This window comes from Anguilla rostrata, chromosome 14 (genome assembly GCF_018555375.3).
Source record: "Anguilla rostrata isolate EN2019 chromosome 14, ASM1855537v3, whole genome shotgun sequence".
NCBI classification, from domain to species: domain Eukaryota; kingdom Metazoa; phylum Chordata; class Actinopteri; order Anguilliformes; family Anguillidae; genus Anguilla; species Anguilla rostrata.
Window position 1 is genome coordinate 10998519 of NC_057946.1, and position 22884 is coordinate 11021402.

At 42.5% G+C, this 22884-nt stretch overlaps 2 protein-coding genes across 3 annotated transcripts; one reads left to right on the forward strand and one right to left on the reverse strand.

Annotated features, from left to right (window-relative positions):
- The first annotated feature begins 282 nt into the window (after positions 1-282).
- Positions 283-9227, forward strand: sgtb (small glutamine rich tetratricopeptide repeat co-chaperone beta). Its single transcript, XM_064308911.1, has 10 exons — positions 283-683; positions 1130-1205; positions 1322-1420; positions 1803-1908; positions 4715-4853; positions 5867-5929; positions 6354-6391; positions 6900-6983; positions 7712-7832; positions 8185-9227. Exons 1-9 carry the CDS (start codon positions 429-431, stop codon positions 7821-7823), a joined length of 972 nt encoding a protein of 323 aa, XP_064164981.1. The 5' UTR covers positions 283-428; the 3' UTR covers positions 7824-7832; positions 8185-9227.
- Positions 9228-9464: 237 nt separating this feature from the next.
- On the reverse strand, positions 9465-22205 carry trappc13 (trafficking protein particle complex subunit 13). Of its 2 annotated transcripts, XM_064308909.1 has the most exons (13): positions 22051-22205; positions 19332-19400; positions 17577-17676; positions 16857-16941; positions 15931-16058; positions 15545-15617; positions 14479-14523; positions 13674-13691; positions 11975-12108; positions 10950-11148; positions 10607-10707; positions 10313-10460; positions 9465-9782 (listed from the first exon to the last, which is right to left on the reverse strand). In XM_064308909.1, exons 1-13 carry the CDS (start codon positions 22094-22096, stop codon positions 9675-9677), a joined length of 1254 nt encoding a protein of 417 aa, XP_064164979.1. In that variant the 5' UTR covers positions 22097-22205; the 3' UTR covers positions 9465-9674. The 2 variants fall into 2 exon arrangements, with proteins under 2 accessions (XP_064164979.1, XP_064164980.1); XM_064308910.1 differs by lacking the exon at positions 13674-13691.
- Positions 22206-22884: the final 679 nt, after the last annotated feature.

Consider the following 22884-nt stretch of genomic DNA (forward strand, 5'->3'; position numbering starts at 1 on the left):
GAGTGCATTTCATCTGCTGATAGATTATCACCCTTATACTTACACAGTTATTGTTATATTAGGCATTTATTGTTTTTTCATTGGAAGCCCTATGTGCATTTATTAATGAATTTCAATCTTCTGCAATACAGAGATGCAGAATACTGAAGCCTCCTGAAATTGTCACTAGTCCCAGTTCTTTTCACTGTGCCGTCATTTCACAGAGTAGTCCTTGCAGCTGAGCTACACTGCCACTTATTGCATGGTTTGCACAGTCAGACTGTAGGTGCCTAGTCAACAGGAGGAATTTGTGGTTTGTAATAAGCCAGAGGAAACACTGCAGTGCCAAATGTATCCCTCTCTCCTTGTAGCCAATTTTGCATTATCATGCAGGGCTGTCAGGTGTAGTCAGCACTGGCATAGGCCAAATTTGATTTCCAGACCATGTGATGCATCAAAGCACCAACGGCTTGCATGCCTATAGCTGGATATCTCACTTTCCCATTTTGTTTTGTTGTGGACTTTTGGTGGTTGTTGAGTGGCTTTTTGAAAAAGGGGGCCTCAAGCATGTGGTCCACTGTATGATCTCATGTTGCTCAGTTGCGATACAGTGCTTGGAGACAACCTTCAAGATCAACTCCGGCGATAGCCATCTGGCCGTGCCGCAGCCCCTGACCGAGATCTTCCTCAATTCCATCTTTAAGGTGGGGATAGGAGCTACCAACCATGTGCAGTATTAAATATATGTGCATGTGCATAATATAATTTATAATAATATTGTAATATGCATGCGATGCAATATGGTAGCACACAGATTGTTATCAGTGCTGTGTTAATTCCTTCTGAAGTGGTTCTAGACTTTTCATTTGAGTACCCCATTCGAAGTCATTCACAGATTAACATTCCATGTTAACTTTCCATAACATTGTCCACCCCAAGTGCCAAAATGCCTATTTTATTCTTTAGGGTGTATCTTTCTTTTAAAATAGTTGCGTTTCCATATATTGTTAGCAAATTCTAGACTTAAAAATGCAGTTTCAAGTGCTAAAATTGATACAGGATATCAGTAATGTGCAGGTAACATGAATAACGTATTGCAAGTGAATCGTTCATGACTGACCTTTTACTCCTCTTTGTCACTTTTTCACAGAATGACAACCTGTCGATACCAGAAATATCTCCAACTGCTGAGGACACAGAGAGAGCAGAGCAACTCAAAAATGAAGGTGCCTTCTGTCTTTTCTTGCATGCAATTCTAGTGAAGGTGACATCACATCCAGCATAAATTATTGAAATCATTGTGTGACATAATTGTGACATAACGCCTGAACTGCATTTCTAGGGAACAACCACATGAAGGAGGAGAACTACAGCTCTGCGGTGGAGTGCTATACAAAAGCCATTGACCTGGACCGAAGAAATGCAGTGTACTACTGTAACAGGTATGAGAAAATGGAGGAATAGACAATGTGCAATGTGTTTTAATACAGATTTTTTTTTAAAATGTAGCATCCTGTGGCATCTAGCAGGGGTTCTCTATAGAGTATTATTATTTTCATACTTTCACAGGACAGACTGAAGTACATGGCTTTCAGATTGCGATGAAATGTCACAAAAATTGAAAACTTGAAAAATGAACCAAAATAGATGCAGGTTTAGATCATATTTTGATATAACATGGCTGCGATGACATGCCACTCTGTTTGCTGGAGAGACTTCATTCTTGAAAGCTAAATGGTTGATTTATTTATGGTTTATGAATGAACTTGTGTCTTTGCTCTGCCCCTGGTCTTTGCTGCTCCCCCCCCCCCCCCCCCCCCAACGAGCTGCCGCTCACAGTAAACTGGGGAACTACACAGAAGCGACTGGCGACTGTGAGCGGGCCATTGGGATCGACCCCACCTACAGCAAGGCTTACGGGAGAATGGGGTGAGTTGAGCCTGCCGGGGGCCGGGGGCCCGGGGCTTCATGTGCACTGAGCTGTGTGGATTACTGTGTCTAAGTTTGAACGTAGCCATCAGCTGGGCTTGTGATGATTCACAGGACTTGTTTGTGTAAGGAATGGTCACAAATCATCACGACATGGTCGTGTAGACTCACAGTATTACATATGCTTTTCCCAAATTCGAGCAGGTTTTTCGATTGCATTGTCTAGACATATATATAGGTGCATTTTCCTGACCTGTGCTTTTATTCAGACATGGGAGGTTTGAAACTGAATTGGGTTTTCCAGTTGGCGTGTAATCTAGCTCTGTATGGTTTTCTAAAATGGTCAGAACATTTGTCGACTTTCCTGAGAGGCTGCTGTTCTCATCATGCGGACAGCAGTGTTCCCTCTCCGCTGTGGAGGAACAGACATGCTCACACAGTGCTCGTATTGTTTGTTTGTTGGGGGTTTTGTGGGGCCGTGAAAACATCAGGCTGGTCAGGTGGTTTATGAAGGCAGAGTCTCCCGCTGGACAGAAACTCTTGGTTATGCACACTGCAAAGGAGGCCTCAGGCGCAGTCACAAAATCTGTCGGCGTGAAACACGTGCACAGTCTCAGTCCGGCAGTGCTCAGAGAGAAGTTCAAGGGCAACAGAGTGACACCAATCTGCTGCCTTTGTGCCGTTATTAGCATTAGCATTAGCATGTGCAACATTTACACTGACAGATCTCACAAGATAATTCATTTTCTTTTCTTCAGACTTGATTGCTGTAAGTTGGCCAGCTATCCAGCCCGGGTGTTCATGTTGGTGTTGAGTGTTGAACTCAATTTAATCCCTGCAAACATGGACGAACCCACCAAAATTGTTACAGCAAATGGAGTCCACAAACACTCTCTTGTTTTAAGACTAGGGATTTGTAGCAGACTCACAACTAAAATAGCCTTGTGTGAGTGAAAATAACTTCCCAGTCTGTACTTGCATTTTGGCTGCCATCCAGAATCCAGGATTATCACCTCCTTTTATATTTGCTTTCTTTGTGAGTTTAATGAGCAGGACCGACCAAGAGTGTTGACTGATGGAGATTTTCTGAGATGCACGGGGTTTTGATATTTGGCCTCCTATGGACAGGAGGTAGTGAGAGCCTGGACTGAAAGCAAAATGTCGCAGTTAACATAAATCCTAATTTTTATGTGTGCCTCACAAGAAGCAAGAGTGAAATTCCGCACGGTCCCTGGACACTCAGCGGTTGTGACATTTCAGACCCACAGAGCCGTCAGTGCTCTGTGCTATGTCGAGCCCCTGTGTTTGCGAGTGTTTGCCCACCAGCGGTTCTGTCAACAGGGCATCCTCCCAGCCACCACCAGCCTTGTGACAATGACAAATAGTCCTCTGGCTTTTCTATAGCACGGCAGCGATGTGAACTAAAATTAGGAGACCCATGCATTTGTATCCGGCTGAACAACTTGTGCAGGCTGAACAGCATGTCATCACTGAGATTGCATTACATTACATTTATTCGGCAGATGCTTTTATCCGACATACCAAAGGTCATTGGAACAGCTACAAAACGCAGGTCCGATAAAGTACAATACGCAAGTACAAAACAGTTATTCATAGCCATGAATACATTAAGTCCAATTCACACAGTAAACATTACTCTCTGACCTAACCTATGATAAGTCAAACTAGGCAAAGGAGGCATGACAAACTACAAAATCAAGATAATAATCCAAGGTACAATATAAGTGCTGGATGGAGGTACATGTAACATGAAAGAGGGGGATTTAAGTGATAAAAATGATCCCAGATTGTGAGTGCCCCGCAGAGTGGTGATAGTTAGTTAGTCCAGATATATTCTGAAGAGATGAGTCTTCAGACCATGGTGGAAGATGGGCAATGACTGAGTGGCTTGTAGAGGAACAGGGAATTTGTTCCACCACTGGGGAGCTAGGGTGGAGAAGCTCCGTGGTAGGGACGAGCGAGAACCATTCACCCGGTTGGCAGGGGGTGAACCAAGAGATTTAGTGCATATGGAGAACAGCAGAGGCCCCAGTACAGATCCCTGTGGGACTCTCGTAACAAGGGGGTGAGGAGCAGAAGCAGACCCCGTCCAGATAACCTGGTTGGACCTACCTGCAAGATAGAAGCAAACCAAGAGAGGGCAGTTCCAGAAATGCCCATCTCAGCCAAAGTGGAGATGAGTAGTTTGTGATTGACTGTGTCGAATGCTGCAGACAGGTCTAGGAGGATCAGGACAGAGGACAGGCCTGAGGCTCTTGCAGTGGCAAGTGTCTCCGTCACAGTCAGGAGGGCAGTCTCTGTTGAGTGCCCGGATCGGAAGCCAGACTGGTACGGGTCAAGCAGGTTGTTCTGATGGAGAAGAAGTTCCGGATAATAGCCACCTTCCCCTCAAAGAAGACCAGAAAGTCATCTGCAGAAAGGGAAGAGGGAGAGGGGGGTGGAGGGGGAATGAATAGGGAAGAGAAGGTGGAGAACATTTTGCGTGGGTTAGAGACGCATGCACTGATCTTAGACTGGAAAAATGAAGTCTTAGCCGATGTGATGGAAGATGTGAAGGCTGCCAGCAAGGTGTGATATGAGGTCAGGTCATCAGAGGATCTGAATTTCCTTCACTTCCTCTCAGCAGCCCGTAGCAAGGTTCTGCTGAAGCATAGCGATTCAGTTAGCCATGGGCAAGAGGGTGATGATTGTGCTGGTTTGGATACAAGAGGACAAGGTGAGTCAAGAGATACGTATTGTGTTGACTCAGAGAACTACCCTTCCCATCATGCCCTTTGTGTTCCAGGCTGGCCCTGACCGCCATGAATAAGTACCCAGAAGCTATCACCTACTTCAAGAAGGCACTGGTGCTGGACCCAGAGAATGAGACCTACAAGTCCAACCTGAAGATAGCAGAGCAGAAGCAGAAAGAGGCGTCTAGTCCTGTGAGTAGGGTGTCGGTTCAGCAGATGGGAACAGCAGTCCCGACGGGACGCTGCCATTGGGCTCTTTATAATGGCTGATAGTACTGTGTCCCAGACCAGGGAAATGAATGGATCAGGCAATACGTCCTGATTATAAATATAATATATAGTCCTGCAGAGCAGTAGCTGCAGTAGGTTTATTAGATAGGAAGTCAACATTAATCTCCTGGGAGTTCTTGGATGTCAGAATTCCATTTATGTAAAGTAGCACCACATATATTCACCCCTTAATCCCATTCGGAAAGAGGTTTTAGGCAGTCAAGGGTCTATGCGTGCACTGCGGTTTGTATTGAATGACGTGAAGGAAACACAAGTCTCCTTAAGGGCTCAGGTTGCCCCGCTGTAACCATGCTACTTGACCATGCCCCCAATGTTTCTCCACCCTGCCTCTTAAAGAAGCGTAACCTCAAACAGCCTTACACAATCATATGTGATTAATATAGCAGTCATAATTGTAGGCTGTCATGACGGGCCCTCCAGATGGCGTTTAAGCAGGGGTTCCCCCTTTTAAGAATATTTCTGTTTTCCTGTTTTATAAATGAGTTAATTTTGAAACATTTATAGTGTGATTATATATCCTCAATAAATCCATTAAATAATATAATCACAATTTAGACAGGATTCCACAAACTAGTGTGTTTACTAGTGTTGCCACTACGTTGCTTTGTGTTGTGGGTACTAGGTTAAGGTGTCATGTTTACCATGTCTCTGAGGTTGGTCCTCTGCAGGGCGGTCACTTTCAAGGGTTCTGAGATTAAGAAGAACTTGTATTTGGGCAGATGTTCAGTAATATTAAGTTACCCCTGCTGGGTGTACTCCTGGGCATATGGGCATCTGGCATATCACTTATGACTGGCTTTTTTTTTACACCCAGCTGGTGCAGCCAGCCCCTGCTGTTATTTTACTGGTTGAAAATGAATGGAAGGTGCCGGTAGACATGCAAACTGTGTTGCCTGGGATGTGTCTTTCTACAGACGGCCACGGGACTGGGCTTCGACATGGCCAGCCTCATCAATAACCCCGCCTTCATCAGCATGGTGAGAATCCGCACAAACCTGCGCTAACCGATCTGTGCCAACCACTCGCTCCTGGCCTCAGGACCCCTGTGGGGGTTTTACTGCTTTACAGTGGGTTTTGCTTGCCTGGAGATCTGACGAACCAGGCCTGGGTTTTACAGTACGACGTAGCTCCCTCTTAGTGCTGAATAGATTGCATGGTGCAGACCTGCATTAACAACAACAGGATCAGTGTGGCAGTGTAACTATGCAGTTTTAAGTAATTGTATGCACTTTTAAAACTCATATGCTAAGCCCATGGTAAGGTTTTTTGTTGTCAATAGGCAATGCATTGAGTAACTGGCTTGGTCAGGACCATTTACTTAGTTGACATTGTACTTCCACCTAAGCACTGTGAGATGGAAAAAATGGAATAAATATTAATAATATTCTTTTTTGTCTTCAGGCTGCCAGTGTGATGCAAAACCAACAAGTCCAACAACTGTGAGTGCACAGGTTCTACTGTACTGGACCCAAGTTTTTGTAACATGGCATGGGTTACAGGCATTTATCTTGATCACACACACACAAGTATTTTTTTACCTGTATGTTGCAAGCATGTTGAAAACACATTTATGTCACAAGTGCACAATTTCTGCCCCTTCCTGAGACTACTGTCATGTCTTACCTATGTAGATAAATAGCTATAAGTATCATGGGTTACCATAGTGGTAGAGCATTTTGAGCAGCGGCAATAAAAAATAGTCATAAAAACAATAGTGCTAAGACCATACCGCAGGGAGGTGTGACAGGGATGCTACAGGGAAAAGTGTTATCAAAGAGCACAAGTTTCATACATGCTGTGCACCATTTTAAATATCAATATAAATCCAACAGTCTAACAGTCAGATGGCTCTGTTATTGTATTATGGGTGGTAGCATGGTTACATTGGCATTATGTGTGGGTAAAAGAGGTGCTTTGCAGTGGCTGTTCTCTCCTCTCTGTTGGCAGGATGTCAGGGATGATGTCGAATGCAGTTGGAGGGCCAGCGGCTGGAGTGGGCGGATTATCTGACATTTCCAGCCTTATCGAAGCGTGAGAAGCTCCCCTTATCTGCCCGGCTCCATTTGCACAACGCCCTTTAGTTTTTCAAGCACTTCACACTTTGATCCCATTTAATCACATCCATTAAATCCGTTCTTGATTCTTCATTCACTTTTGGAAAAAGAAAATTTATGGAAAAGAAAGTTATTTGCAATAAAAATAAGTGGTTTTCCAGTCATTTTTGCACACTCTCAGAACAGTCAGTATTTTATATTAATATTTGTTTAACATGTTGATTTCAGTTATATGAAAATCATATCCAGCCTACATTCAGTTTATAAATATTATAACTATGCATTTTATTTCCAGTGGAAGCTAAAACACTTAAAAGAACATTTTCTCCCTTAATCTAGTCAGTATTGGTCCGTCCTTGCTATAAGTAGTGCTGCTGGTTCTAACTGAGATTAAACTGTCCCCTGCAGTGGTCAGTGCTGTTGCTTGTTGTAACTAACAGACGCTAACTTGTCCCCTGCAGCGGTCAGTGCTGTTGCTTGTTGTAACTAACAGACACTAACTTGTCCCCTGAAGTGGTCAGTGCTGTTGTAACTAACCAACGCTACCTTGTCCCCTGCAGTGGACAGTGCTGTTGTAACTAACCAACGCTACCTTGTCCCCTGCAGTGGACAGTGCTGTTGTAACTAACCGACACTACCTTGTCCCCTGCAGTGGTCAGTGCTGCTGCTTGTTGTATTTAACAACCGCTACCTTGTCCCCTGCAGTGGACAGCAGTTTGCCCAGCAGATCCAGCAGCAGAATCCAGAGCTGATAGAGCAGCTGCGGAACCACATACGGAGCCGCTCCTTCAGCGGCAGCGCGGAAGAGCACTCCTGATCCAGACGGGTCTGTGATGTCACAGTGCCTCCTTTCCCGCGCATGCACACCTGCGACAATCACTGCCTCATTGAATACGGACACTGGAACTGCCCATTGTTTGCATGTTGTTAGAGCAGTAAAATAATCAATGTGTCAAATCAACTCTTGACAGAGTACATTTTATCTGGAGTAGACTCGCACGAACTTGGTTAGAGCAAAATGAACACGATTTAAAACATATGTTTTAAGACACACTCATTTCTGCTGACTTATAGCCGTTTGAAAATTCTGAGCAGGACATAAAACCCAAATGTCAATCAGGCGTTGAGTGTTGCAGTGCCTTACGTGCAGCGTGGCTCTCTGCTGCATTTCCCTGCAGGCCGGAGAAGGGGAGGACGTACGTGGCCGCAGTCTCCACACCCATTCTTAAACAGCAGTTCCCCCGGCAGTGCAGGAGGGAAGCGGCGAGCTGGGAGAGGAGAGCACTTTACTGTGATAAACAGCTTTGGGGGAGAGGGGGAGGAAGGAGAGGGCGAAGCATTGCACACTGTTATCCAACACATTACAGAAACCCAACCAGCCCACAGAGAACTGGTCCCCCATCATATTTCACTGGTAACATTCAAAAATGTTTTTTATGTGTTTTTATATGTTGTTGTGTGCCCTTGTGTCTGCTGCTCTTCCTGGGACTAACTGTAAGTAGCATACAACAGCAGGGTAACATTTTCCTCTCACTGAAGTTTCCCATGTCAGGAGACGCCACTTTAGAATTAGTTTTGTACATTATTTCCTATATTATTTTAGGGAAGCAAAATAACAAAAAAAGGAAATGCAAGAACCGTGAATGTTGATCAGTAATTTTTTTAAGACTGGAGTAATATGAAATGATGAGTACATTATTCATAAAGACCATTACACATAAAGTAAATATTTAGCTATTTAATATTGTTAGATATTTAGCTTTCATACCCCGAGTGCCCTTGAAGAGCAGGTAGTTCTATCTTTTATTGTCAACACACCACAGGCTGAGTTTACTTCTATAACAAATATAAGCACCAGAATATTTAGTAAAGGTGGTGTATAACAGCTGAATAAATTCTAGGGTGTTAAAACATCTGTAGAAATCTACACTTGCTGCACTCACATTACTGTATCTAATGTTGCACTGTACATTGGCTGGCACATTTCTTGCCATTTTTCACTTTACCTCATATCAATGACTTAAAGTATAGAAAATATTAAAAATATACATTGCCTCAGCCATATTTATTTTGCATGCTCCTCAACAAGATCTGATGTTTGTACTATTGACAGTTAAAGGCTGAAAGGCTATGCTTGTGAAACAGAGGACTCAGTAAAGCATATGTATTGTCAGATTCTAAGTCTTAAAAAAGTATGTCAATAAAGTTGTCTTGAAATGAACTGTGGCCAAACATTATTCTTGAGTGCCAATATTCACCCCTGAAACAATTAATGCAATTTCACTACTTATATATCAATGTTTAAAGCAACAAAAGTTGGAGACAAAGAAAAACTCACCAAATCTTGTACCAAAAGGTTTTACACAGCATTGGAGACTCATTTAAGTAAAGACCGCAAGAAATCAAGACCATAACAAATGCATATTTTTGTGTGATGTTTTGAATACATTGTTGGAACTAGGGTTAATAAGACTTTTATTATCACTTGTTTGTACATTTAAAATCAGTGTACATTTCAACACAGTTAAAACATTCCACATTTTAAAACCTCGTTGCCTTTGAGATAGTTAGTAAAAGGGGATTGAGAGAGATGTGCAGGTTTCCACAGTTGGTCCTTCAAGATGCAAAGTGCCAGGGTTTGGGTTTCTGTTGGGTGGCTGGGTGGGGTCTAGCTCTCTGGGTTCATGTATGGACAAACTACACAGACTTGTGCAATGTCATCATATTCATATGTTCTTTTCAAAAACGTGTCTGTGAGCCTCAGTCCAGATATGCTCTGTAATAAAAAATAATAAATCATTAAGGGGCATAAATGCATGAAGGCAACTTGAAATATAGAGTCTACATAGACAAACTTTCTTTCTCATGGTGGCAAACAAAAAAGAGTGCACAGAGGATTTAGTAGCACAGTGTTTGGAATTCATTAATTGATTGGATGGATGGATGGTGTAGTCAAACCTAGTATCACAAATTTGAAGAAGAGTCAGAAGAAGGTAAAACTTTCACCCTTGCTGCACAAGGTTCTTGGGTTTCCCTCCAGTCTTGGAGGCAGTGTTTTCAGGATAAAGTTACAGTATGTTCTCGGCATAGCTCTTAAATACTTGTTCCCACTAACTTCAGAGCACAAAGCCCTTTCTGCTATATTGCATATTTATATGAAATCAGATTCCTGAAATGACTGTAAATTGCATTTTTAATTTACTATGTTGTTTATTGTCCCAGTGGCTGTTAGTTGATTATAATTTTCAAATGACTGGGTAGGATTTTTTTTATTATTTATTTAGGTGGCACGTCTTTCACACTCACCTGCAGTCCCTGGACTGAGGACAAGACCCTGAGGGGGAGGGAGAGGGAGGAGCTGGGGCTCAGTTTCCCCAGCTGCCGCCCCGAAACGCCGCACCAGTGGATGGAGCAGGTGTTGCACATCTCCAGCACCAGGTCCATGGTCCTCTCGCTGCAGGGGAGACACAGCACAGCCCAAAAGCAGGGCTCAGAATCCTCTCACAGACAGGGCTCTACTCAACTATCGTATGGAGGCCCTCTGCAGTTAGAAATGCGCGGGACGACAGCTGTGGTGTTTGTGGCATAACAGCTCTTTACCTGCAGTTAGTGATTTTACAGGTGATGTCGAACGGCTCCTCTAAGTTGACTGTGTCAGGGATCATCTCAAGGGAGAGTCTCACGTCTCCATAGCCAGGAGCCTTAGGGCACAGAGGATGGACACAGTCCATTTCAAGCAAGTGACTCTGATGAAGATCTGCAGACACTTTTAATCGCACACAGCAGATACACTGAATGGTCAACCTGAGGCTGCCATATAGATGCATCTCTCTGAACCTGTTACTCCTCATCAGTTAACTCCTCATTACTCTGAACAAGATCACCCGTTCATACCTAAGCTCCTAGAACAGTACCCATCATGCAATGCAGCGAGACCATTTACCATTCTTTGGAGCTGGCTGGTCTGCAGCCGGCCTCTCTCCCCTAGGTTGGTTTTCCAGACGATGTCCAGTTTTCCGATCACCGTCACGCCCTTTATCACCCCGGCCTTCTCTGCGAACTCCGGCTTTGGCTTCAGGCAGTACAGGTACTGTCGTGTGTCCATAGGCTGCAGGTAGGACATCTTCCCAAATGTGGACGCCCTGAATATCATAATCAGTAACTATGGGGGACAACTGAATACCACTGAATTATAGATCAGATACTGGGTGGTCAGAAGTCTAGTCTGGAAAAATAAATAACTGGTAGCTTGGTCATGCAATGTCATGCAATAAAGTGTTACAGTGATTAGGTCTTTTTGTAGGCCAACCCACATGTTTTTTTCATGGGTTCCCTCGGCAGATTTCCAATGCTGTTCCCCATAGGGGTTTCGTTTTATGCCGAAAATAAGGTCTGTGGTTAATGTATGGCTGAGAGGGTTTCGTGTTTTGTTCTACGAGATAAATCACACACATCAATATCCCAACCGTGAACTTTGAAGCCGTTATGTGCTTTTAAAAAGTAAGTTGGTAACAAGTTGCTATACTGAAACTACAACAATGGTCGCATTTCTGGCAACTGCCACTCAAGTTTCCATACTAGCCCGCCTGCATGCGGCAACCGTTGTAGTTTCAATATAGCAACTTTTTAGCTACTTACTTTTTTAAAGCACATAACAGCTTCTAAATCCACGGTAGAGATGTAAATGGGCGTAATTTATCTCGTAGAACAAAACGTGAAACTCTCTCAGGCTTACATTAACCGCAGACCTTATTTTTTTATTTTGCAGAAAACAAAATCCCTATGGGAAAATGCATTGGAAATCTGTCAAGGGAACCCATTGCTCAAAAATGCAAACTTATTTCCGGGTTTTAGGACTACAAACTGCAATACTCAACAGACTGATCTCTGAGGATCAGTTTGTAGAATCTGCCAGATAAAGCTTCTGACTGAAACACAGACGGGATGAAACCAGCTCTGCTCCTTTACCCATCATCCCCTGAGACCACTGTGTTGAGCTCCGAGACGTTGTACATCATGGACGGCTCCAGGGACACCTTCTCCATGAACATAGGAGAGGTGGTGATGTTCTGGATCTGGGCCTCAAGGAAGACCTCATCTGTCTGTAGGGTAGGGTCAGAGCATCAGTTATGGTCCCTGGAACCAGAGCTGACCCCCTCCATCCCCCGTTCTACAGGTAGACTGGGCAGTACCACCTTGTTTCACCTGTCTAGACACTCCTGCTTCCCTGTCTACAGATTCATTATTTCACCTTCCTTCATTCTGAATGCCTGAGTTGGACATTTAGTGAGAGGACCGTAAGAACACCACTAATGAATGACAGGCACTTACTAACGTCTCAGTGAAATCAAAAAGTTAAGTTACGGATTCATCATACTCTTCCAAGCAGGCTTTGAAAAGCATACCTCTGGGAACACATCCCTAAATTTATTCCCTTAGGCATGAAGCTAAACTGGGTTTAAAGTTTAAAAGGTTGAAGGACCTAAGAAAGATGTTACTGCTCAGTTCACCTTCAAAATGTGGATTAGTATTTTATTAAAACGTGACAGAAGGAGAGTTGAGATTAGTTCATGCCTGCAATTCAAAGTCTAGTTATAAACAAAGGAAAAACAGTCCAATTTTGGGGGGAAACTAGTTATTACTGTACAATCCAGAGTACACTTGAACCTTTCACATGCAGCGTTTGTCAATCAGCCAGCGTTTAAGGTTTAAATCTCCCTCAAAAAATACATCTAAATACTGAGCTCTCCCGGTGTTAAGGACAGGTAACAAAAACCCCTAGCACGACAGTGACAGGATTCGGTAGTAATCAAGACCGCACACTCTGCCCTAAGACTAAGTACTGTAAAACAACACATCTGTTCTTTCTCTCAGTCCAAAGAAGAGATCTATTCTATTCTATTCTTCAATAAAGTGTATTTACAGCAATATTTGATTTTGTCTGCTTAAAAAGTCTCCTGACGTTGATTCTTTAAAAACATATTTGCTTCAGTTACATTTATCCACATATAAAACTGAACATATCCTTAGCAAAAGATCCAACAACAATTCTCACCACAGGTAACTGATGAATGGCTGAATTTTAGAACCTGGCTTTTTCATCTTGGTGTCATGGCATACGGCATGTGAGTTACAAGCCCCTTCTTCTGAATCAGACCCGCCTTTCAAGGTTGCCCCAACAATCAAGGAATTTCAGCAGGGTTGATTGATTGACTTGATTTGCATCCAGCCACCCCCAGAAGATTCACCCCTCCCAGGCGATTTTTTTCCCCCACCACTGGTTCCTTTCATCACCCGTGCTTCCCGCATCCAGAAAACGTGTGTATTTTAAGACTGAGACTGCAGTCGGCAGGAGGGAGCAAGCGTTGAGGGGAAAACAAGAGCAAAGGGCAGGAACAGTGAAAAAGCATCGTGTCACTGAGTCACAAGCACGATCAATTTACCGTGACCCAGGCTGAGGAACACAAGGGGCCTGGAGTGTCAGTTAAACAAATGACAAATGGGTGCTCTCGCCCCAGCCCCCCCCCCCCCGCCCCAGCCCCCCCTCAAGATGCGTTTTCACTATTTCACCCTGTGTTGAGGCTCAAAGGCTCCACAGTTATGCTGCAACAAAAGTGTTTTGAAAAAGCAGAGAACAGTTAAAGCAATGAAAAGGAAAACAAATTACCACGGAACTGAGGTCACTCTAATGGAGAAAATGAAAGAAAAGAAACATTAGAAAAATGAGGGTTATGTGCTACGGAAAATGACAGTGCATCTTTACCTTCTGGCTAAACAAAATGCATTTGGTTATATAATACAGTAAACCAAACAATGAATGGCTACGATATTATAAAACAATGACAAATAAAATCTGCAGGCGAAATGCAAAACTATAAGGCACATAGCTTTAACTGGACCGCCAGGAAATACAAGCAAATTTTTGAAATCCATTCAAAACTGGTTGTCACTTGATAGAACAAAAAATATAAAGAAAAAACACTGCAGATACACAGAAAAAACTGCCAGGTCTTTTCTAGAAAGGAAATCAAATAAGTTCAACTCAGACAGGAGTCTCATTTGTTTCTTCATTGTGTGAATGTGTGCTCCAGACAGACCACCAAAATATCACTAGTAGTACCATGCCGGCTTATTTGGGGTTGTATTCTATTCACCAAATTATTACTTCCATTGAACTTCATTTATTAATGTGTAGATATCTTCTGTTTACTCTAAAGTGATACGTTTGAAAATCTAAAATCCTGGCTATGAACAAAAGGCTAAAGGGGTGAGGGAGTAGATGTGAAAAAATAAAATATGAAAAACAGGAAAAGCCAAAGTAAAAAAATATCTGCTTTTAAAAAAAGTCTGTGAATATCTGCATCCAATAACAGCGGCTGCGCTGGCCATTCTCAAAGGCCACAAATGACAAAGCGACAAAGGAACAAACACCGAGAGGAAATCCCACACAGGCAGTTAAGTGGCCAGCTCACCTCTGCATTGTAGAACTTGGTCTTCACATCCAGGGGCTTGAGTACCTGGTTTAAGAGAGATTGCAAGCTGAAGGCCGATTTCTCCGGCTGCTCATCAGTGCTGCCGCTAAGCTCCATGCTGAAATGGCTGTGAACCGTGCACCGTCCCTTTCATTAACCGACTCAAAGCCAGGCGCTTGGAAATGGTCTCCGGCTTATTACCAAGCGCAGGTCGACTACATCCCGACTAAGAGCATTTGGGAAGTCTTTCAGTAGATGAGAGCAAGGGGAAAAGGGGACTGCGCTTCTGAGGCTTCTGAGCACAGCCACTCCCATCACTTTCCCAGTTCAAACTCAAAGCTCGGGTGCAAATTGCTTTCCTCTCTGCCACGGACTTGCTAAATTGTTAGGGGGTGAAGTCCAGACCCTCTGCAGTGTAACACATGGGGGTATAAAAAGACATTAACTTTAACAGTACCTGAAGATTAAAAGCCTCCAGTGCTAAATAAATGTTGACTCGATTAATGTCTTACCAGAATGTTCCTGCCTGCTTTTATTGACATGGATTAGTTACTATTTTTTTATCCCCAATTTTTATCCCATTTTTCCCCCCAACCCCAAACTCAACCGAACTTGTTGATCTCCCACCAGCAACCCTTTTTGCCAACTTCAGGAGGAGATGGCAGACACATGACTCCTCTGATTCACATGATGCCTATACTTGCTATTTTCCAAATTGCAGATGCTGCACCACCAATCATATACTGCCCATGCAGTCAGAGGATAATGAGGTCTGCATATTCTTGGTTTGTGAGTCTGCAGGTACCTGGTCTAACCAGGAGTGGCCGCTACAGAGCAATGAGCCCAATGGAACTAGCTAGCTCACCCCCTATCATTCCCCGGGGAATTGTTGCCTCGCCAATGCAGACCTCCAGCCATAGCCAGCAATGGTGCGACTGAGACTCAAACACCCAGTCGCAGGGCTTCTGCATTTGCTGCGGAACGAGTGTCTTTACAGCGTGAGTCACCCGGAGGCTGTGCCACAAAATAGCGACTAAGGATAAGGACACAATAGTTTCAGGCTCACCTGAAATTTGAAGAATTTTCTGAAGTACAGCTTCTCCCCGGTCTGAGTGGTGTAACTGACTGCACAGACCAAACTAAATAACATACACACACACAAAGTTCAGCCATTATGCCTCTCTACATCCAATATGCTAGGTGGTGTCACAGAGTATTTTTCACAATGATGTGCCCAGTCTCATAGTACTGAAACATGCACAAGGAGTCTGGAATAAGATTCAGAGCAATGATCCAGCAAGTTGCGGATTTGAAGCCGAACACACAAAACTGACAATAAAAACACAAAACATTTGTGAGACAGAATACACAGCACATGGACTTGTATCACTCTGGATAAGTGCCAACACTAAGCCAGTGAACAAGGGCGCACTGTTAGCAAAAAGGACTCACATGTGGGTTCCGATCTCCTTCACTTCATGGTGAATGACATCGTCGATGCAGCACTCTGGTTTTAGCTCTGCGACAGCTGAATTGGACGCAGACAGGTTCAAACGCTGAGAGCTGGTCTGCAGGTCTGCCTGCAAGACAGCACAACGAAGCCACTATGTTATATCTGTACCATTAAAAAGGACAATTAGGCATTAGATACATACATATAATATGCACACAGTGTTGCCTTGGTGATAGGGAAGGCTCCTTATAAAAAGCAGTTAGACCTGAACCAAACCCCGTACTGTGGATTAGACTGAACCAAAGCTCTGAGCTGGCACAGTGTTGTGATCCACACAGGAGTTCATGGTGGTAGGTAACAATTTTCCATGCCATGAGTCAAAAAACAATCCAAGCCAGGCAACTGAATGGCAGAAGGAAAGTTGCAGCATTCACAGATTTTCACAACTGTTTGTGTTTAAAGTATAAATATGCCATTCTTTGTGATTCACACACTTTTTTGAAGTTCTGCTTGATCACCTTTTAAGGGGTCAGTCAATCATTTTCATCCTGTTTATAAATGGTGCAGTACATCACAAAAAGGTGACTCACTGACTGACAGTCTGATTGACTGAAGGTTTAAATGAACTGCAACGGACTGAAATGCCATTTCTTTGATTCCTGTGAAAATGGCCTGAAGGTGTAGAGGATAGGAGTGCGCAGATGTCTTGTTTGTACAGTGAGAATTTAAGTGTCCTGAAAATATTTCTCTTTAAAGATGTGTGTGCCATCCGCCCACTCGCACGGTGCTGTAGCTCAGAACTCTGGCCACATCATCGGGCCAAACACATCACAAACTCCGGAATCCGACCGGAGCCTCTCTTTAAGGAAGAAGAGTTGTGTGCTTTTACAGGCACGAGTGCAACAGTTTCCAGCCATCTCTTTACCTTCACCAATATGTCCTTGACCACCTGGGGGCTGTCGTTGTGTACGCTGATGTAACTGGAAAACGTCTCACCCAGGAAGATGTTACTATGCACAGGAGAGGGAACACATTAACACAGTCGCAAACAGATCAAAAGCAACATTGCCCAATGAATGAAATATTACTACAACATCTACATTTACATTCATATTAAATTATAGGCAATTATCTGATTCTCTTTTACAATTAGTGCACAAAGAAAAGGCCTCGATTTATAAATCACAAACATGCCACGTAGCAATTAATGAGAGTCAGGCCATAACATACTGGCGATATGTACTCCATTGTCACTATAACCAACATATGGAAGGAACGGTAGTGAGGGTTTTTTAAAAATTATTATTCGGGTGGCGGGGGGAGGGCAGGTTAATACAGGAGAGGAAGGGGAACGGGAATCGGAGTGGAAAAGACTGGAGAATCAGCGTGGAGAAGTGGAGAACGCACCTGTACTACTTCTATCCTACAAATAAAAATCATCATCACCACAATAAGAATGACAAGAATGATTTATCCAACAAGAATGATTTCTCCAAAGCCAGGACCACCCAGGTCCAGCTAAATGAGGGTAAGCTCTCAGAGATAAGATCTCACATGAGGAGGAAGCAATGCCTGGTGGCCTTTCTCAAGCTGTTACTGAAACCTACAGCCCCCACGCACAGGTAGTCAGATAACCCTGCTGTACCCAAAATTCTGAGGAAGTGTGAGCATCTCTCCAAGTGTCAAGGTCTCTGCTCCCTTAATGGTGGAGGGGTCTTCCTTCATGAGTCGACCAAACAGGTCACCTGTGAACATGTGTGGAAAGAGACTGTGAGGCACAAGCTGCCCAGTATTAATAAAACAGAACAGAATAATTGACACATTTGTCAGTTTAGCCTGTAAAGACATTTTAAAGGGAGCACATTGAGTGATGTAAATTGCATATTACCATATTAAGGCATGCAAAAGCAGGCAGACAGGTGCATACTCACATTCACACACACAAACACACACACAAAACACTGAATGATATAAATGAATGACTAGCTTATATGAGCATTGAGTAAATATATACAAGGTGTTGACAATATGGCCCCCTTTGAACCCCAATGATGCACACCGTTCTGTCAGGAACTTGACACTTTGGCCATCTGGTTGCAAGACCAGCATTTCCACATATTCTACATAACCAATCCATGTGTACTGGAATGGGAAAAGCTGACCCAAGATGACACATTTACCTATGCTGGCACAGCTGACCCAAGATCACACATTTGCTGATTGTGTAGCTGGTGGATCTTGATGGGCATGCTCCCTGATTCTACCCAGAAATATTTTTGGACACTGTCCAAAACCTGGGACAATGATAATCGCCTGGGATCAATAGCAATATTCAGACTGTGGAGCAAAATCTCAGGCTGAAATACATTTATCTTCTGATGACAGTATCTGTATGAGGCTCCATGCTGCTATAAAATATTTTTACATCTTTATATTTCTTTGCATATAAAGTTTGGCAAGACTTTTTGTTTTTCATTGTTCACTCAAAAGACTTGACTTTAACAAGCACCCACAGACTAGGCACATGTCGAGTATGTCACCTAAATTTGAATGATATGTTGTTTACAAAAAATAAAACAGGAAATGTGTTTGAAGTGCGGCACAAAATACACGCATATGTTTTCTCCACTGACTATCATATTCTTAGAACTGTGTCTCAATTTCACATGAAATATGTATTCATCCCATTCCTCCCCAATAATATAAATAGCCAGCGAGTAGCGACCCTACCCAGAAATGTCATGTCATGATGTATGATCTCTGTGAGTTCCAATTACCAGTTCTATGATCACGTTACAGCAAGCTGGATTTCAGTACAAGGGAAAACAAACACTATAAATCTATGTCAGAAACTCAGATGCTAAATTTGGGCCCTGTGTCCTTCCAGAGCTGCCCAGTAAATCACCTTCTGCTTAAAGAGGCTGAAACTGATACAGCTTTATCACAAACGCATTGGCAAATAGGTTTATGTATTGTGTTGATAGTGACATATTTATCGGGAAGTGCAGAGTCACTTAAACCACACTTACATATTTGTACACTATTTGCAAACATTAAATGTTCATACAACACTAAGGCCCCTTACTTACACTGTTGCCATGATGCATGCACTCTTATTTCTAGTAGGGTTGCCAAGTCAACTTGACACTCTTTTATGTACTTCATCCAAGCTGCTGTGTAAATCTTCACATGATCACTCAGCACTTAACAAGCCAAGGTGGACCTGAGAAATCTACTCTGAACAGCGCCTGCAAGTTTGCATTCGCCCTCGCCACTTAATTGCCAATTCAAACAATGGAATCAAGAGAAGCAGACGCTTCTGATGTAGGATACCACTGGCAGACCGTTGTCCTCCGGCACCGGTGAAACTCCGTTTGCCCCCATAAATTATGGTGATTACCTGGAAGGTCTCTGTCCTCGCATGTCACCGGCATGTTCGTGAAGAGCGTCGGTTTCGTCAGCCGCATCACTGCAGGAGGCAAACGAGACGGAGGATTTACAAGCTGGGGTCAACGCAGCGGTCAAAAGCCGTGACACGGTTTCCGTGACCGGTCAGATGGGTTTTGGAGAGCAGCTGACCATTTCACTTTCACTCAGCTCGGAATGAAAAGGCCAGCTAGACAGTTCTCTGAAAAATCTGATCAGAGTCACTCCATGGAAAATGGACTAGGCTGTTGGGCCTGTTCCTCAGAATCCCTTCATTTTTAATATATATACATATACATATATATATATATATATATATATATATATATATATATATATATATATATATACACCTTACCCATCTCTACAATAGAATAAAATATTACTGTTTTTATCCCCTTGGGGCAATTTCATACAGGGCAAATCAGCAATGCACAATGTGTAACAGTTGACACATAACAGACAGACATAAATAAATCAATGAAATGGAGATCATTAAGTGTTCATTCCTTGTCAGTTCTTGAATAATTAATTAATAAAGTGGATGGCACAATGAATGAATGCTTTTTCAGTCTGTTGGTGGAGCATCTAGGGCAGTGTAGAAGATGGCCAACAGTTCAAACTATGAATGACAAGCATGTGTATAATCGTCCATGATGTTGTGAGCTATGTTTATTGTCTGTTGGTTGTCCAACGATGATAGAGATCTGGGGAACGTGTCAATTATTTTAGGGGAGGTATTAAGGATGGATTAGACGCCATTTATGTTTTTGACCGAAAGGATTGATACCAGCATGTGAATGAGAATGAGAGGATATTCTCAATGAAAGCCCTGTAAAAGTTTGTGACTTAATATGACCCCAACAACTCTTATTTTGTTTACATTTACCATACCTTACAAAACTGTATTATTATTATTATGTCATTGAATTTACAAATATCATACTTTATGAAGCAGATGTATCACAGAATAAAATTGTTAGTCAAAATTCTTATGATTTGGAACAGGAGTTCCAGAGATTGGCAGGCCATAGTTAAGTTTCTTTCTAGCTATATTAGTCTTCACTGAAAAACAAGAGATGTCCAAGCCTAATAAATAAATTCTAAAATCCCTCCATGCTGTCAAAATCATGTTTACAATTACCTTAGGATTGAATGACTGTCTGCAAATATCAAGGCTATATATGATACCATTTAACATACACAGTACAGCATACTACTGTGACAGGTTTTATTCTTTTGGTATTAAAGTTATTTCTGGGCTATACATCTTGATGACATTTGCTATTTTAAAATAATTTTCACATATAAAGTGTTACACAGTCATGTGTCAGTCATACTAGCTATTGGAGTGACTGTTTGGCACCTAGGACAGCAGAGGTTTGGAAGAGTCAAGTTTAGTATCTAGAATTGAGGTTCGTATTCTGGCCGCCACCTAGACATTAAACGCATCTTTGAACCATATAGTTAGATGAGCTTCATCAACTAAACCCATACTTTCATTTATGTATATTTTAATTTACCCCTTTTTTAAAGAACATTAGAACTCTTCTGACAACACTAACAGTTCCTGTTTTCGACATTCCTTGTTGCTGGCAACTGTTTTAACATCCGAATCACTCAACGCTGACACTTTTGAATATTCTTTCACACATTAACACCTCAATGAAGTAGCAAACCAACTTCGAAGTTATTAAATCAGATGGCATGGACCTCATGGGTGTCATTTGAATGATGGCCATGCCAAATCCAGACGGCTCAATCGTGTGGCTCTTGCAAGTGCATGACGTTCACCTCTGCTTCATTCTGTTAACCAGTATGTTGACATGTAGGCCTAATCCTTGTGTCGCCTGCTAATTTTTTCATTTTAACAAGCTAAGCAGAGGAGACCCTCTAGAGCACTGCTGCAGCTAGCAAACAAAAATAACTACTTATATTCAACTCAAAATAGGCTGTTTAGTGGGGAAACAATGATTGCACTAAGGCAGGTTAGATGGCCGAATTAAATTATGTCCTCTACTTATGTGGATATAGCCAGCCTGTCAAACAAGCGATTACCGATACAGTTATATAGTCAAGTTATGGAAAATTAATGACTGAACTGCTGCACATTCCCTTTCCAGCCATCTAGTTGACGTTCTAAGACAAATCCAGCCTTTTGTGTCAATGATTAATGTCATGATGCAGGCTGGTAATGCAAAATAACAAATCCATGCCTGTGGCCTTTGGTTTAAGCTATAAATCCCCCTTAGCCACTAGCTGAGGCGTGTTAGCTTAGGCTTAACAACATTTCAGACATCCACACCGTGACAGTAAGTTACTGCACGACCAAATCTCTAGGCTGTCAAATTGCCATTACAGCTAGCCTTGCTAGCCAGCTACCTAACGCGATCCGGTCTTGTACTGTCATCAGCACTTAGCTACTACGCCTTTCCAATATGACATTCTGAAACATTAGTTGACTAACAAGCGACATGTTGTAATTACAAGTTTAATAACGCAGCTTTACTGATGTTGCAACATCGTAGCGATTTGTTTACATTCGCTAAATTACCCACCAGTCAAAAACTCAATGATGCGCCTGAGCTAGCGAGGCAACCATAACGCTCGACATACCTAGCTAACGTTAGCTACCATTTAAGTTCAGTTACTCACTTGTCTATTTAATAAACAATGTAATGCAAACAAAATACCTTTTAAAGCGAGTAGCTGCTCTTGTTTCGCCTGATTGACATCCATTTTTTCATAAATTAATTTGAACTTTCACCCGCATTATCAGCTGAGTACGGAGCATGGAAAGGGACATAACTCTCGATTCTCGTTTTAAGGGTCATGTCTGGGTATGTCGGTATACGAAGGTATTGAAGGTGCAGTACCGCCAGCTGCTGGACAGGAGTGTACAGGTTGAACGCTCGACGACAAAAAAGAAAAGCTTTTCTCATTTACGCAGGGAAATGTCTAAGCATGTAAGTGATTATAGAATCGTTTCCGTATTTTGAGTAATATAATAGTGAATTATATTTTTCTTGCAGGTAGAATTTCTGTGCTTGGAAATCTGCCAAAATTGTCTAAATTAATTTACATTTTCTCTTTATTATTGGATGAGGGGCCAAGTACACAGTGGCACAGCTTTCAGATAGTTGCTTCCATCAGTGCTGGTAAAATGCATAAATAGGAGAAGAATGACCACAGTCCATAATCAAGTAAATTATGTGGGTGACATTACTTTCTACGGCAGACATACTCAATCACATCTCTTAATTCTGCTACAAATACATACAGATGGGTGACAAATGAAAGGAAAAACCAACATAAAGTCACTTAGTAAGGTGTTTGGCCACCATGAGCCACCAGAGCAGCTTCAATGGACCTTGGCACACATTTTTAAGTCTCTGGAACTCTGCTGGAGGGATGGAACACCATTCCTCCAAATGATATTCCCTCATTCAGTGTTTTGATGATGGTGGTGGACAGCGTTGTCAAACAGTTCTGTCCAAAATCTCCCATATGTGTGTTCAATTGGGTTG

Coding starts and splice junctions, on each gene's coding strand:
- sgtb (XM_064308911.1), top strand. CDS start 429: ATGCATCAAAGCACCAACGGCTTGCATGCCTATAGCTGGATATCTCAC. Junction 4,854..5,866: donor AGAAAGAGGCGTCTAGTCCT/GTGAGTAGGGTG, acceptor GTCTTTCTACAG/ACGGCCACGGGACTGGGCTT. Junction 6,984..7,711: donor ATTTCCAGCCTTATCGAAGC/GTGAGAAGCTCC, acceptor TGTCCCCTGCAG/TGGACAGCAGTTTGCCCAGC.
- trappc13 (XM_064308909.1), bottom strand. CDS start 22,096: ATGGATGTCAATCAGGCGAAACAAGAGCAGCTACTCGCTTTAAAAG. Junction 15,618..15,930: donor AAGGAGATCGGAACCCACAT/GTGAGTCCTTTT, acceptor TATGTTATTTAG/TTTGGTCTGTGCAGTCAGTT. Junction 11,149..11,974: donor GTGGTCTCAGGGGATGATGG/GTAAAGGAGCAG, acceptor TATGATATTCAG/GGCGTCCACATTTGGGAAGA.